Source organism: Indicator indicator, chromosome Z (assembly GCF_027791375.1).
Source record: "Indicator indicator isolate 239-I01 chromosome Z, UM_Iind_1.1, whole genome shotgun sequence".
Classification (NCBI taxonomy): domain Eukaryota; kingdom Metazoa; phylum Chordata; class Aves; order Piciformes; family Indicatoridae; genus Indicator; species Indicator indicator.
The window spans coordinates 52,017,181-52,032,900 of record NC_072053.1 but is presented as its reverse complement, the minus strand read 5'-3'; the positions used below and the strand labels follow the sequence as shown (position 1 = coordinate 52,032,900).

General features: G+C 39.7%; 1 protein-coding gene across 8 annotated transcripts in view; it reads left to right on the top strand.

Annotated features, from left to right (window-relative positions):
- The window catches only part of LOC128979196 (transducin-like enhancer protein 1), a 72,525-nt gene extending 61,728 nt beyond the window's left edge, over positions 1-10,797 (top strand). For all 8 annotated transcript variants that reach the window (XM_054397364.1, XM_054397363.1, XM_054397358.1 and 5 more), the window contains 6 exons: positions 4,667-4,916; positions 6,515-6,762; positions 8,642-8,789; positions 9,169-9,319; positions 9,738-9,814; positions 9,981-10,797. In XM_054397364.1, coding sequence (XP_054253339.1) covers positions 4,667-4,916; positions 6,515-6,762; positions 8,642-8,789; positions 9,169-9,319; positions 9,738-9,814; positions 9,981-10,088 — 982 coding nt within the window. In that variant the 3' untranslated portion in view covers positions 10,089-10,797. The remainder of the gene's footprint in view (positions 1-4,666; positions 4,917-6,514; positions 6,763-8,641; positions 8,790-9,168; positions 9,320-9,737; positions 9,815-9,980) is intronic.
- The last annotated feature ends 4,923 nt before the right edge of the window (positions 10,798-15,720 follow it).

Sequence of the window (15,720 nt, the reverse complement as noted above, 5' to 3'; positions counted from 1 at the left end):
ATTATCTGATAACATGTATGAAGTTAAAGATTTTGTTATTTCTGTACAAATTTTTATCAGTATCTCTTGGTGTTTTATTCCATATAATGAAACACTAATAATCATTGCTATGTCAGCCACAAACAAAATAAACTGGAGTACAAAGAAGAAATGAAAGTAAAAAAGGCACTCATTGGTAGAAGGAACTGTCTGCTTTTGTATTTTTGCACTTGGGGTATTTTGGTGCTAATTAAGGAAATCTATTTTAATTGGAAAGATAAAGTAGAAGCTTTTCTTGGTTTTCTCGAAGGCATGGTACTTTAAGTAGGCAGGAATTGCATGTATTATATCAATCTGAGTAGCTGGCAGTTAGGTAGTTTAGTTGATTTGACATGTTCTTGGGCAGTGAGTTAATTATTCTGAACTCTCCTTACCATGTCATGATACTTACTATATACTTTGGAAATTGGAGGACTGTAATTATTAAGTGAAATTGAGAAACTGGATTGTATTAGTATCATCTACTGTGTTAGTGATGTATTGTAAATCTGCACGTTCCTAGTGTTGGAGAAGTCTTTGAACCCAGTAGAGCAGAAGACTAATTTTTTTTTTGTTGTTCAGAATATCTTCATAAGTAGCAGTATATTTTCTCAGAACACTTCCCTAAATTGAAGGTATGCAAGTTTGTCCTGTAACTATTCTTTTCATGGTAGGCAACTAATTACAAGTGTATATTTACATATTAATTGATTTCTTCTTATAGAATGCAATTACAGTTTAACAACTTTTTGTGTTTGCTGTGTTTGTTAGGCCAACATGAGGAAGGGCTAAGTCATTTGACCAAAGATGGATAGTCACGGAACCTAGTCATTTCAAAAATGCAGGATGCTGTGATTGAGGTAGAAATCCACAATTGTTACGAAGCTGAACAGCACTTTCTGGCATACAGAGACAGTTCTAAAAGTTCATCCTAAAAGGACAAAACCCACATATTTACAGTGTTACAGAATTCAGATATCAACAGGAATTTGTTGAGGAGAAAGGTGGTTGAGCAAGGGCTGCTTGTCAACAAATACTTTGAGCTGTAGTGAACTCCTGAATTTACCAAATTTTGCTAAATACTGACTCTTTTAAGGCTGGACAATTGAAATGCTTGTCAGCTTTGAGATTTCAGGTCTAAGGTAGCCAAGAACATCAATAATCGAGAAGCAAATAGTTGCTTGCACTGCTGTCTCCAGTACTGTGTTCTGGAAACAAAAGTGTTCCTTGTCTAGGCAGTGTCAGCCTTGCAAATGATGCATCTAAGTAGGCTGTGACTAGTGATGTCAGCATGGTATTCCACACATCTTCAAGCAAACAGGAAAATTTGCTTTTTTGTGTGCTTGTCTTGGCAAGCGCAGACAAATCGGCAGTATGCAGCCATTTCTGTACACAGTGAATTGCTGATAACTTGCACTGTAGAAAATACTGTCTTTGCTTGTAAGAAACTACTACTGCTTCGTCTGTTAGGCCCTCAAACTCAACCATCCCAAGTCCTGACTAACCAGTCCTGGAACAAATGTCTCTTCATAATGGTAAAAAACAGGGACTAGTCTTATGATCTATATAATTGCACTTTAAACACAGGCATTCTGTTGAAGTTCTACATGATTAAAGAGTACAGTGGGTAACTCAATTTCAGAGCAGAAGAGACATATTTCTACAGCATGCATGAAGCACTTAAAATCTTCTTGCCTTTCTTCAACCTATCTCAGCAATAGGTCAGAGGCCAATTATTTATGTCATAACCTTCCATTAACAAAATAATAAAATCAGATACAAGTGGATTATTCATCTTGAACGTGCTGTGGGAAAAAATTGCTTAATACTTGCTTAACTGTTTTTCTTAAATCTACTCTAAAAGCAAGGGCAGGCTGAGACTTCAGAGTTGTTCAGTTCTTTGTGTGCTTACTGCTACCAGATATTCTGGAACTGATTTTGATCCTGGAGCTCAGAAAGGGACCCAGCTTTTCAGCATTTTAACTGCTATAACTCCAGGATTCTGTACTTGAACCTGAGCAGTTTTTCAGGTTTCAGCAGTCTTATTGCCATTCTTCTGCTTCCTTTTCCTTAGTGAATACCTACTTTGGGGTAGACCTGTCTCCACTTCACAGAAATTATGTGGATTTCTAGTTAAGCTTTTGTCATTGCTATAATTCTTTATGTAAGAAAAGAGTCCCATGGGAAGAAGTGTACTGGGTATACTGTGTATCTTGTGTAAATGAAAGGGAGTAAACTTTGTGCTTCCTTTATCTTGCATTTTCCATCTCGGACATTTCCATGACAAAAAAAGATTTTTCATCTTTTCCAATCGCTTATTCTCCATTTCTGTGTATTCTTTGAGCAGGCTTTCAGCTCCCATGTCCAGCTGTGAAACATGAATGATGTACAGGAATTGGATGTATGTGCACTATATTTTTTTTTTTTTTGCTAGTAACAGTTGCTGTTAACCACCCTTCTGAGAAGGGTGCAATATTCCATGAGTGGACTGTTTCCACTGTGCAATACTTGGAAACTTGTGATAAAATAATTTGAAAATACTAGTTCATAGCTCAGAACAGAAAACTAAGTTGAATTACCTATTGCTGAGTCCTTGGAAGAGGGATGCAATGCTAATAATTGATCTACATTGACTGAAGATTCCTGGGGAGGAAGGTACATTTGGAAAAGAAAGGACAATTTCGAACACAAAAATTTATTAGGAAAATGGAATTGCCACTAGGGAGGTGGAATTTCATTAGTTTAAACAACAACAACAAAAAAAAAAACTCTTACCTCACCATTTTGTATCCCCTTTGGTTTCTTGAAGAATCACAAAATGTTAAAGGTTGGAAGGAATCTCCAGAGATCGAGTCCAGTTTTCTTGCCAAAATAAGGATCATTTAGAGCAGTCCACACAGGAATGTATCCAGGTGGGTTTTGAAAGTATCCAGAAGAGGAGACTCCACAACCCCTCTGGGCAGCCTGTGTTCTGTCACTCTCACTGTAAAGAAGTTTCTCCTCATGTTGAGGTGAAACCTTCAATGTTAAGTTTGTATCCATTGTTCCTTATTACTTAGCACCACTGAAGAGCCTGGCCCCCTCCACTTAACACTCACCCCTCAGATATTTGTACACATTGATCAGATCCCTTCTCAGTTTTCTCTTGTCGAGACTAAACAGCCCCAGGTCTCTCAGTCTCTCTTCATAGGGAAGATGCTCAAGTCCCCAAACCATCCTTGCGGCTCTCTGTTGGATTCTCTCTGTCTCTCTTGAATTGGGGAGCACAAAACTGGACACAGCATTCCAGGTGTGGTCTCACCAAGGCAGAGTAGAGGGGAAGAAGAACCTCCCTAGACCCGCTGGACACACTTTTCTTGATACACCCCAGGATACCATTTGCCGTGTTGGCCACAAGAGAACATTGTTGTTCCATGGAGCACTTGCTGTCTGCTAGGACTCCAAGGTCTTTCTCCATAGAGCTGCTTTCCAGCAGGGCAACCCCTAACCTGGTGTGTGCTGTTATTCCTCTCCAGATGCAGGATCCTGCTCTTGTCCTTATTGAACTTCATGAAGTTTGCCTTCACCCAGCTCTCCAGCCTGTCCAGCTCACCTTGGATGGCAGCACAGCCTGATGTGGTGTCAGGCACTCCCCACCCCAGTTTTGTATCATCAGCAAATTTTCTGATGTGACAGCAACATCAAAAATATGAGCTGTAGATGTGCTTAAATCAGAAGAAGCAAACAAGGAGCTCACGAGTGTAATAAATGCCAGACTTCTGCAGCAGTGTTTTTCTCATTATTTGAAAGAAAAAAAGTAAAAATGCTGCAGCTGAAACCTGCTATTTGTGCCTTGGTCCTTGTGTGGAGCTGACTTTAACAGTGGACGTGAAGAAGTTGTTTTGTATACTTTTCACAAGAAGTGTTTTTATTCACTGCTAGGATTCACTTCCTTGACTCTCAGTTTTAAGTGCAGATAAAAAATGTTACAGAAATGCCAACATTTCTTTGAAAACTGAACCATTCAGCTCTTCCAAAGTACTTCTTCAAGAAAATTTAATTATGAGAGGATAACAGTTTTCTGATGAAAGGTGTGTGCAACTTCCTTGCATGCTTCTATTTTCTGTTTAAAGTGCTAATTACCAGCTGGAAAGAGAGGCACGTGAGCATATATGGTGCTAATGTTAAAGATGAGATGCAGAAAGGGAGCAAGTTGAACTTTATTTCATGCTACCATAGGGCAACAGGTGAAAGTCTCATGGAAGGCAGATGAAAGAGTCGTGTCTGGTGAGAGATTACTGCTGCAGGACTTATGGTGCTGAGACTTGGAAACAATGGCTAGAAAGCAGGGGCTAAAAGAACTTTTAATCATCCAGATGTCTGTTGGGTAGTAGCTATGACTGTTGTCCACAGAGTTACAGATAGAATTTAACATCCTTCCCCACTGCATAAATACTTTAGGTGAGACAAACTGAAAATATCTATTGTGAATCCTGGTCTCCCTCTGAGATTTCATGTGCCTGGGCACTGAAGCTCTGATTTTTATGAGAAAAAGACTGTCAAATAAATGAAATAAAATAGTACTGTGGTTTTCTTGCATTATAGCACTCTAAATGGCTGATTCTTTTTTTTTTTGTCTTGCTTTCGCTCTTCTTTCCCTTCCCAAAAGAGCCTACTCCTTTCACGTTACTGCAGATGGTCAGATGCAGCCGGTTCCTTTCCCTCCTGATGCCCTCATCGGTCCAGGAATCCCTCGCCATGCCCGTCAGATCAACACTCTGAATCATGGGGAAGTTGTATGTGCAGTTACCATCAGCAACCCCACAAGACACGTGTACACGGGTGGGAAGGGGTGTGTCAAAGTCTGGGATATCAGTCAGCCTGGCAACAAGAGCCCTGTCTCTCAGCTGGACTGCCTGGTAGGTAAACAGGAACATGTGTGTAAGGGTAGCTCCTCCTTGAGACTCAGTAAAGTCTGGATTTTGTTCACATTACAGGGAAACAGGAAGTAATTCTATTTCCTGCTTTACATATTTAGCTGTATATTTTTAAAAAACAGAGCAAGTGGAGTTACAGAGAAGAGTGCTGGTTTGCTTAGAGTTAAATATCACTAAATGTCAAATAACAGTTAAGATTTTTGAGTGGAGAGTGTACCTGATTTATTTATTTATTTACTCCCCTTCCTCCCCCACTTTTAGCCACACTGACATTTAAACTCACACAGGAGTTTAAAAGGAATGAACCCTAGGGGGCTTATGCAGGGCTGCACAGAACCTTCGCAGGTGTTTCACTCAATCCAGGAGTGACGACCTCTTTCTTTTGTATGAGGGCATCAGTCACATAATGAAATAATGTGACAGGGTACCAAGGTCACTGTTAAGTCTTACTATGCTTTTGTTAGTGATCCACAAGTTAGACATTTTGGTTGTTTTCAGATCTGCAGGATACAAAAGTGACTGAGTGCGGTTGTACAGGTTGCTTAAAAACTGACTTAAAAGTTTGCTCAATAAAAGTTGCTTCTTATTAGAAGTAACATAGACATCTATGAAATATTAACTGAGAAGATTTAATGTTGTAAAGCACAGTAATATTTTTTGAATGAAAATAAGTAAAGCTTTATTGTTGAGCCAGTTAAATGTGGTGATTTTTTTGTTCTGTTTTGGTTTGGTGTTTTTCAGACTTTACCTTTTATTACTGATACCCTTATGTTTGTTGACTAATAGTAAATGTGTGGTTGAATATATATTCTGTTCTGTGGCAGGTCTGTGTCTGGATGCATAGTCCTAGGTGCCTTCATTTTAGTTATGGAGCAGTTAGCTAAGTACTCCAACATTTTCACTACGTTACTTGTCCTTTGCTGTGTATTACTAAAATAAGTAGTAAGAATGCTGCTGACTGCTTCTCACAGTGGTTTTTTTGTATGTTTTGAGCTAAAGATCTTAACTCTTCCATTTCTTAAAGATCTGTTACCATGTTAATTTGGTAGCTATTACAGTGAACGTCCAATTCACCTAAGGAGTTGAGATTGTATTAATTGAAGACTGAAATGTTTTTAATTTTAAAAAGTGAATGCACAGTTTTCAAAATAAAACTCCAAAACATGAAAGATATGAGACATGAACTGCGTTTTCATAAAAGGTTGCCTAAATGCCAAGTGAAAGGTCATTTGCTTTAATATTTCTCTTGTTAGGGATCTTAGGTGATGGAGTACACTTGCAGAAATGCTGTCTTTGGCTTAGGTTTTGTGTAATGAAATGGAAGACTTGCCATTCATCACATTTAAAAGAGAGTAGACTGTTGCAACTGGAGTCTGCAGTTTAATTTCTGCAGCTACAGTCTCTGGTTATTGAGGAGAAGTAGGTGTTTGAAACCTTTTAGGATCTGCTGGTTCCTCTTCAGTTCTTTGGTAATGAAAAAAATAGTGTATTGTTTAAAACTTGGATGCAATTGGAAACAAATTAGTGGTTGTTATTGGCAGGGATGTGTTAACATTACTGAGGTGATTTTTGTTCTACAGAACAGAGATAACTACATCCGCTCTTGTAAATTGCTGCCTGATGGATGCACCCTAATAGTTGGTGGGGAAGCCAGCACATTGTCCATATGGGACCTGGCAGCTCCAACTCCTCGTATAAAAGCAGAGCTGACATCATCAGCCCCTGCCTGCTACGCTCTGGCTATCAGTCCTGATTCCAAGGTGTGTTTTTCCTGCTGCAGTGATGGGAATATTGCAGTGTGGGATCTGCACAATCAGACCCTAGTCAGGTGAGTCTTTACTTCTTAACAGAAGACATTAATAGAAGTTACTTTTTGAACACCTACATAAAATATTTATCTCCCTGAACAGTGGTTCCTAACACCAAAGTAAATAGTATTTCTTATCCAAAGAATACAGTTTGCACCCAAGTTGAGCAGAAACTAGTTTTGGTAGTTTTGACCTAGTCTTGGAAGATGGGCTTTCAGGGCTTAAAGGGTTGATCCATAACCTCCTGCAGTCACTGTAAAAGTTATAGTTGGTTTCAGTTACTTGGATTTATCTACAGATTTATAGAAGCATCATTTCTGGTTTGCAGTTAATGTAGACTGAGCATTCCTTTTAGGGAACTCTTTCTGGTTTGTTCAATCCCCACACTTTCCCTTTTGTCTTAAGACTTGTTAAGTAATAAAGAGAATGTTAATTCTTATTTAGTGCTAAGTAATAAAATTAATCTTACAAAAGTGATTGAAAATGTGAGTCGCTTCAGTTCTGAAGGAAAGCATCATTCATTAGAAAGATACTTGAGTTTTGGGGGGAATTTGTTCTCTAAAACTGTATGGGCTGCAAGGAGTATAACAGATGTCATGTAAATTAATTCTGAGGTCTTTTGTAAGACTTTTGATTAATAAATACATTAGGAGACGATTGAAGTGTATGGCAGGTCAATATTTGGCACTAGTGATATGATGGAGGAAGGAAGATGCTTCCATGTGTGCAATGGCTTTTAGCAACTAGTGATGCAATTTGCTAGAAACTGTTTTGCCTTATTTACCAAAGTAGTGATGGCTTTCAATATTATGAGAATAAAGAGCCTAAACTGGGAAAGGCTGTGATATTTTAAAAGTGCTGAACACCAACTCTGAAGAATCTGCTTAATTGGCTGTGTTTCAATTAAATGCCCCATATCTCAATAATTAGCCTAAGCTTATGTGCCTGCAAATTTTACTTCCTGTTGAACTTGTAGATCCACAAAGTTTTTAGTTACATAAAATCTTCAGTTTGTCCTGTTCTTGCCTAGTAGAAGTGCTCTCTCTTCCTCTTCTTGCCTTTTGAATATTTGCTGTAGGTGTTCCTACCATGTGCTGACTGGTCTTGATAACAGGTGGAATTTCAGGACCAGACAAAACAAAATGTGCTATATGAGCTTTCTGTGGCAGCTGTTAGTGATTCATCCTCTTCATTCACAAGCTACTTGTCTTTACCTGCCTGCCCTCCACCTTTCACATAGAGGCATAGGACTTTCCGAAAAACACTTGCCAATGAAAAGTGCAGAAGCCTCAGAATGCTTTTGCTAAAGAATTAAGGAAAACTTGTGATGACCTTCTGGTTGCCGAAAGCTGAGAATCACTAATGAGAAGATTTTTAAACCAAACTTAGATTTTTGTGATCTTCTGCCATGGAAAATGCAACTTCATTAACTCAGCAATGCCTATGTTTAATTTTTTGGATGTCTACCTGGATCTCTTCCTAGTAATACCTCTGCTTATTATTTTTCATCCTGACTTGCAGCCAAAGAGAAACACAAAAGCTGTTTTCTGAAGGAGTTTTCTTTACTCAGCACTCATTTTAATCTCAACTGTAGCTGGTACTTTTAACTATAGTTACTGTACTGCAATGTTCTACGAGCTTTTATTTTGCTTTTCAAAACCTGTTAGGAAGTATTTGTCTTTGTTCAGCTAGCCATAACACAATTAATTTCTGTAGCACCTAGAAAATGTTTATATAATGTTTTTTATATAAATGTTTTTGAGAGGCAGAGCCTGATTTTCTTCCCATCAGCAGATGCAGAAGAGAAGACACACGTACAGAGTCCAAAACTAACACTACAACAGTGTTTACCTTGAGCTGTGGCAGGAAATCATTATTCAATCTGGTTTGTTTTATCAGGCAATTCCAGGGCCACACAGATGGAGCCAGCTGTATTGACATTTCTAATGATGGTACCAAGCTCTGGACAGGAGGTTTGGATAACACTGTCAGATCCTGGGACTTGAGAGAAGGGAGACAGCTACAACAGCATGACTTCACCTCACAGGTAACTGGATTTCTTGCAGCTTGGGGAGGGGAAGTTGCAGGGAGAAGGAAATATTTAGGGTGAAAGCTGAGACTGAGACCAGTGCAACTGGCAGATTGTCTTCCTTTTTGCTACTCAGAACACGATATTTTGGAGCTTTTGTGTTTTTAGCTTTCAGAACAAAATGATAGCCTGACACTGCTCTCTTTTCCTGTTTTTCTAAGTTAATAGGTAAGAGCAGGGGTCATTCAGTCCTTTGAATTTTGAGCAGCAGTCTTGCTGTTGAAATATGTAAATTTTATTTGGACATTTTCTCTCTCCTTCTCACAATTGTTCTAATCACTGTAGGAAAAAAAAATTCATAGGAAATAATAAAGTGTAAATGTGGTTTAATTTACAGATATTTTCCCTTGGATATTGTCCCACTGGTGAATGGCTAGCTGTGGGAATGGAGAGCAGCAATGTAGAAGTGCTACATGTAAATAAACCAGACAAGTATCAACTGCACCTTCATGAGAGTTGTGTATTGTCACTCAAGTTTGCCTACTGTGGTAAGTTGCCCTGAAGACAGTTCTGGAGGTCAAGGCTCTAATTCATGCCTCATTGATTAGTTACTGCACAGTCATAGGTCATGATGGTGATCAAAACTTAGTATCTCATTTTCTTAAGTTATGAATAAATGTTTCTACTTTGTAAATTCAAATGTACTTACCTACGAATAATCATCCATTTTCCTAAAGGCTGCTCTGAGGGTTGATTTGTGCATAAAAAGCTATTTCTACTTACACTCCAGGGATTTTCTAGTATGCAACACGTGTTGGTTAATTGGAAGGAAAAGTAGTGTATATTAGGGTGAGAGCTGTTATAATGTTAATTAGTTAACAGAATTCTCCGATGTGCATTGAAAACTCACAATCTTCTAGATATCTGTTTCGTATGTTTTCATAGCTCTTCTATTTTATATTCTAGGTAAATGGTTTGTGAGCACTGGGAAAGATAACCTTCTTAATGCATGGAGAACTCCTTATGGAGCCAGTATCTTCCAGGTGAGGATGGTGATGCTTGTAAAGAAAAAAACAGAGCATCCAGAATCCCAAGAATGGACTTGGATATCTTCACCTGTATGATCTGCCCAAAATGGGATGCTAAGATGAGGGTTGCAAATTTGCTTTTTTTTGCCGGTGATATAATGTATTTCTTTTTTTCTTCTAGTCCAAAGAATCTTCATCAGTACTTAGCTGTGACATCTCTGTGGATGATAAATACATAGTCACTGGCTCTGGAGACAAAAAGGCTACAGTCTATGAAGTTATCTACTGAAAAATATGATAGGGATATATCTTTTAGAAGTTGGACTGGGCCAAAATTGTTCTTAATTGTAGAAGTAGAAAGGTGTTTTCTTTTAAAAAAGATCAAAAATACTGAGTTTCCAGACTTTGCCATGAAACTACTCTGATTTTTCAAAATAGAAGGCAACATCCAGCAACTAAATATTGGCTACGAGGAACAAACAGAACACAGAAGCCAGATGGACAGATGTAGCCTGGGGTTTTGACGTATCTTTTAAAGCCAAGTCTACTGAAGAATGTTGGAACCTTTTATTTTTTTGCTTCTTTGTGACCTCATGCAAATTGTTCTTGTTGCCTGAATATGGGGGATAAATACCTTTCTGTTCCTTGCAGTTCAAGTTGCGTTCTGTCCTGTGTAGAGCAGTGGTGTCTCAGATTAACTTGTTTCCTGATTTTACATGTGATATGTTTTTGTATTATTGTTGAAAGTCAAACATTTGTATAAATTGTAAATATGTTTAGTTTATTACAGCAAAGGCTTTAGTACCAACAACCAGTCTTCCCTTCCTCCCCACCCTGCCTGCCCTGCTTATTTAAAATTAAAAAACTTTTGGGGATATAAATACCTTTTTAGAAGCAAAAGCAAACACTATGTATAGTTTGAAAATGGTGTCTTATTCTTTATAACTCTTCCTAGATTCCTTTATCATACTGCAAAGTAGTTGTTTTGACATATTAGGATATCAAGTCTAGTAGATACTGTCTTGTGCTACAGAAAACTTAAAAAACAATTTTGTACTAATTATAGTGTAAATATAAAAATTGAACATTTCATGAAGTTGTGCATTTAAGTTTGTTCTGCTGTGCCATGTACATGTTCTTTGGCAGATACAGTAATATGTGCCAGATCATAAATCATTTGGTCAATTATCTAGAAGTGACTTCTCTAACATTTCTCTCCCAGCTGAACACTATTCATGCAAAGCTACATTTCAACTAAGTACATCAGAGCCTTTATTCATTAAATGAGGATGTCTGTGATTAAACAAAACTAGATAAGCTACATCTTTCATATTTTACAGAGAAGTGGTAATTAATGACTATTTCCTTCTTAATGTTTTGACTATACTTAGATATCTATACTTAGATACTCAGGTAAATCTAATGAAATTACCAAAAGTGTGAGTTTTACAGGGGATCACTTTAAAAATATGAAATACTTGCAGGGCTGCAAGTGAAGTGAGTTAACCTAAATAAGTTAAATTTGATTTCTTGTAAGAATATTAAAGGAATATTTTAAGCTAATCCACTGTACAAAGTAATTGAAATTAATTTTCTTGAGCACCACATTTTATGTAGGCCTATAGAATCCATGTGTTCATTTCTGAGCAATCTCTGAATCCTTTCCACTGTTGTATCAATGTGTGGCATCTGTGAATAGCCAAGCTGAGCAGTTGGTTACCAAAGCTAAGCATCTAGAAGTTTTGGGGTTTTTTTGGTGCGCTCAGAAGAAATGCATGAGGAGAGAACATCTACATTTTATTCTAACTATGTTTATTCAGGCAGAGTTCTACCACTGTGTGCTAGACAAACCTATCTATTGCACCACTGGGAGCCATACATTTCCTACATTCTGTAATTCAGTTAGAATTTCTGTTACTAATGGAGACTACAAATGAACTGAAGGATATCTTTGAACAAAAAAATCGGATTACACAAACTGGCAGGTTAAAACTAATCTTTGAAGAGCTTCTTTCTCAGTTTTCTAGCGTTTGGAAGTGATCTATTTTTGCAGTGTGAGAGCTGAAATCCCCCTCCCACACCAACAATAACCAGGCTAGCTCAGTCTGGAAACAAATGAAGCTGTATTTGCAGGCAAAACTATACTCTATGATGAAATGCAAAGAATATGTACAAACATACACTATTCACAAGATTTACAAATATGTACAATCAACAGACAAACACAACCAAGCCCCCTTTGCTTCCTCTGAAGGGGCCAAGCCAGAAGGACTCCCCCCAGACCTCCCTGGCAGAAGGCAGAGAGAGCCAAGAAGCAGAGAAGCTGTTAGACTTAGCTTCTCAAGGTCAGGATGTTATCTTCAGCCAGAAAAGAGCAGCAAGAAGCAGGCAGACTGCCCGAGCAAGCTGCCACTGCCAGTACTTGTTTTTGGTAGTAGTTCCTTAAACATTTCTATCTCTCCAATGGAAGTGTTTAGAACAATCATTATTTTGCTTTCTTACACCCAGTAGTGATTTATTTACATTCTTTCACTTTCTCTGCTTGAACTTTGAGAAGAAAAATTAAAAAGACAGTTTTTAAAACCATCACAGTCCACCCCTTCTAAACAATTCCATTGGCTGCTACTACTATTTGTCTGATCTAAACAATGTCTGCAAAAAATGAGTGAATAAAGATCATAGTCCATTTCGGCTATCTCAGATGTAGATGATTCAAAAGGTTTGAATCACAGGAAAAACAGAAAACAGCTTGTTTCCTCACAGATGGAGCAGAGAAAGGAACAGGGACACTCGGATGACTCAAGGCTCTCAGGGTTCTCAGGGTTTGTGCACCATAGATCTCACGGATTCTCCTCTTGGGCATGATGTCGTATCTGCACAACACTCTGAATTTAACCTCCTTCAGCCAAAGTTAGATTTCTTTGTGGAATACACTGAATTTCACTATTCTCTTGCATCACTCAATAGGTGTGCCTAGGACCTTCAGCAGAAACCACCCCTCGGACAGGTTTGGCCTCTCCTTAAGGAGAAAATACCCAAACAGTTTTGCCTAACAGATTCTTTTCTCTGATAACAGGAACTCTATCACCTTCTTCCTTTTGCAACAAATCTGATTGGGCAGGTCCAGCTCGATTCACTGAACCTCTACTATTCACCAACCAGGTTGCTTCTGCTAAATGCTTCTCCCAGTTTTTCAAAGATCCACCCCCCATGGCTTTGAGAGTGGTTTTCAGCAAACCGTTGTAGCGTTCGATCTTCCCTGCAGCTGGTGCATAGTAGGGAATGTGGAATATCCACTCCATGCCGTGCTCTTTGGCCCAGTTCTTTACAAGATTGTTCTTGAAATGAGTTCCTTGTCTGACTCAATCCTCTCTGGAGTTCCGTGTCTCCACAGGATTTGTCTCTCCAGACCAAGAATGGTGTTACGTGCAGTTGCATGAGGAACTGGATAAGTTTCCAGCCATCCAGTGCTTGCCTCTACCATAGTCAGCACATACTGCTTACCAGATGGAGAACGAGGTAGAGTGATGTAGTCAATCTGCCAGGCTTCACCATACTTGTACTTGGACCATCGGTCACCGTACCACAAGGGCTTGATCTGCTTTGCCTGCTTAATAGCAGCACAAATGTCACAGTCATGGATGACTTGTGTGATAGCATCCATGGAAATGTCAATGGATCTGTCACGAGCCCATCGGTAGGTTGCATCTCTGCCTTGATGTCCTGACGAGTCATGGGCCCACCGAGCTAAGAACAGCTCACCTCGGTGTTTCCAGTCAAGATCAGGATCAGGATCAGAGTTTGTGTCCACCTGGGAAACTCTTGCAGCTAGATCTGCCTGATGGCGGTGGTGTTGTTCCTCTGTAGCTTTGATCTTCGGAATGTGAGCATCAATGTGTCTCACTTTCACTGGGATTCTCTCAATGCGAACAGAAGTGTCTTGCCACAGATCTGCAGCCCAGATAGGCTTTCCTTTTCTCTGCCATCCATTCTTTTTCCAGTCTTTCAGCCAACCCCACAAGGCATTAGCTACCATCCATGAGTCGGTGTAGAGATAAAGCTTTGGCCATCTCTCACGTTCAGCTACGTTAAGAGCTAGCTGGACAGCTTTTACCTCTGCAAATTGACTGGATTCTCCTTCTCCATCTCTTGCCTCTCCAACTCTGTGTGTTGGACTCCACACTGCAGGCTTCCATCTGCACTTGTTTCCAACAAGACAACAGGAACCGTGAACAAAGCGTATTTCTTTTCATTATCAGACAGATCACTGTAAGGAGGAGCTTCCTCAGCACGAGTTACTCTCTCCTCTGGAGGTTTTGCACAGCTTGTGCCTTCTGGCCAGTTTGTGATCACCTCCACCAAACCAGGCCTTTCGAGATTTCCCATTCGAGCTCTCTGTGTTATCAGAGCCATCCACTTAGACCAGGTAGCATCTGTTGCATGATGTGGTGAAGAACCTTTGCCTTTGAACATCCAATTCAGAACTGGCAATCTAGGAGCTAGAAGAAGTTGTGATTCAGTTCCAATCACTTCAGAAGCAGCTTTCACTCCTTCATAAGCAGCTAAAATCTCTTTCTCTGTTGGAGTGTAGTTTGCCTCTGAGCCTCTGTAGCCAGACCCCAGAAACCAAGAGGACGTCCTCATGTCTCCCCTGGAGCTCTTTGCCATAAGCACCAGGTTGGACCATTGTCACTCGTGGCTGTGTACAGAATGTTCTTAATGTCTGGACCAGTTCGGACAGGTCCCAGACCCATTGCTTGGACTACTTCTCGCTTTATTTGGTGAAAGGCTGCTTGTTGCTCAGGACCCCACTGGAAACTGTTGCTCTTCCAAGTCACATCGTAGAGAGGTTTCACAATCTGACTGTGTCCAGGAATGTGCAGTCTCTGAAATCCCACTATGCCTAAGAAACAAAGAGTTTCTTCCTTATTGATAGGATTTGTCATGGTGGAGACTTTGTTTATTACATCCATTGGAATGTGACGGTGACCATCTTGCCACTGCACTCTCAGAAACTGGATTTCTCTGGCAGGTCCTTTCACCTTGTCTCGCTTGATAGCAAAAATTGCTTTCAAGACCTTATACAACACCCAAAGACCTTCCAACTCTTCCCTTCTCCCCACCTGAGCATATACCCCAAACCCCCAGGGCTCTTTCATCTCCCTGCCCCCCCCACTAGGCTAGGCTCAGGTTGGCCAGGTTTGAGACTGCCCCCCTGCTCTCCTCCTGGCACTAGGACTAGACAGGCCTAAGTGGCCTTGAGATACTCCCCCACCATTACCTGATAGGGAAGCATCTCCCATGGGAGCTGAGAAGGAAGAAAGCGGAAGAGAATGACCTTGCAGATGGATTTATAGCGCTCAGGATTTATGGGTAGAAATACGCCGTTTCCTGTGTCCACTTTACTGGATTAGACACTTGGGACAGAGGAGCTGTAATTTATGTGGCAGTAACAGGAGGCACCCAGCCTAAACTGCCACAACTGTGGTGTGGGTAATTGATTTTTTAAAAATGTATTTCTTTTTGGTCAATTTAATTTACAAAAATTGATTATTCCCTTTCTGGGACATTCTTTACTGTGTGGTGCTTGGTGTTCAGAGATGTCTGAATGCTGCTCTGGCAAACACTAGTGCTAGATAGAAGCAGGGAGTCATTAAAAATTACATATTGGATGTTAGTGCTAATGATAACTGAGGAAGAGGAGATCTTTGGTAATAGTCAATTCTGCTGAAGAAAATCCTTTACCAGTTACAGCATTTTTTTTATACATGCACTGGGCATAATCTTTTGTAAGTCATTTGTGCAGAAAACTGTGATATTATTCCACACAATCCATTTGTCAGTGAGTCAAAGTACCTCTCTTTTGTTTTAATTCCAAACAAAGGTAGTTCCCCACATCAACGCACAAGCTGCTGGTCCTT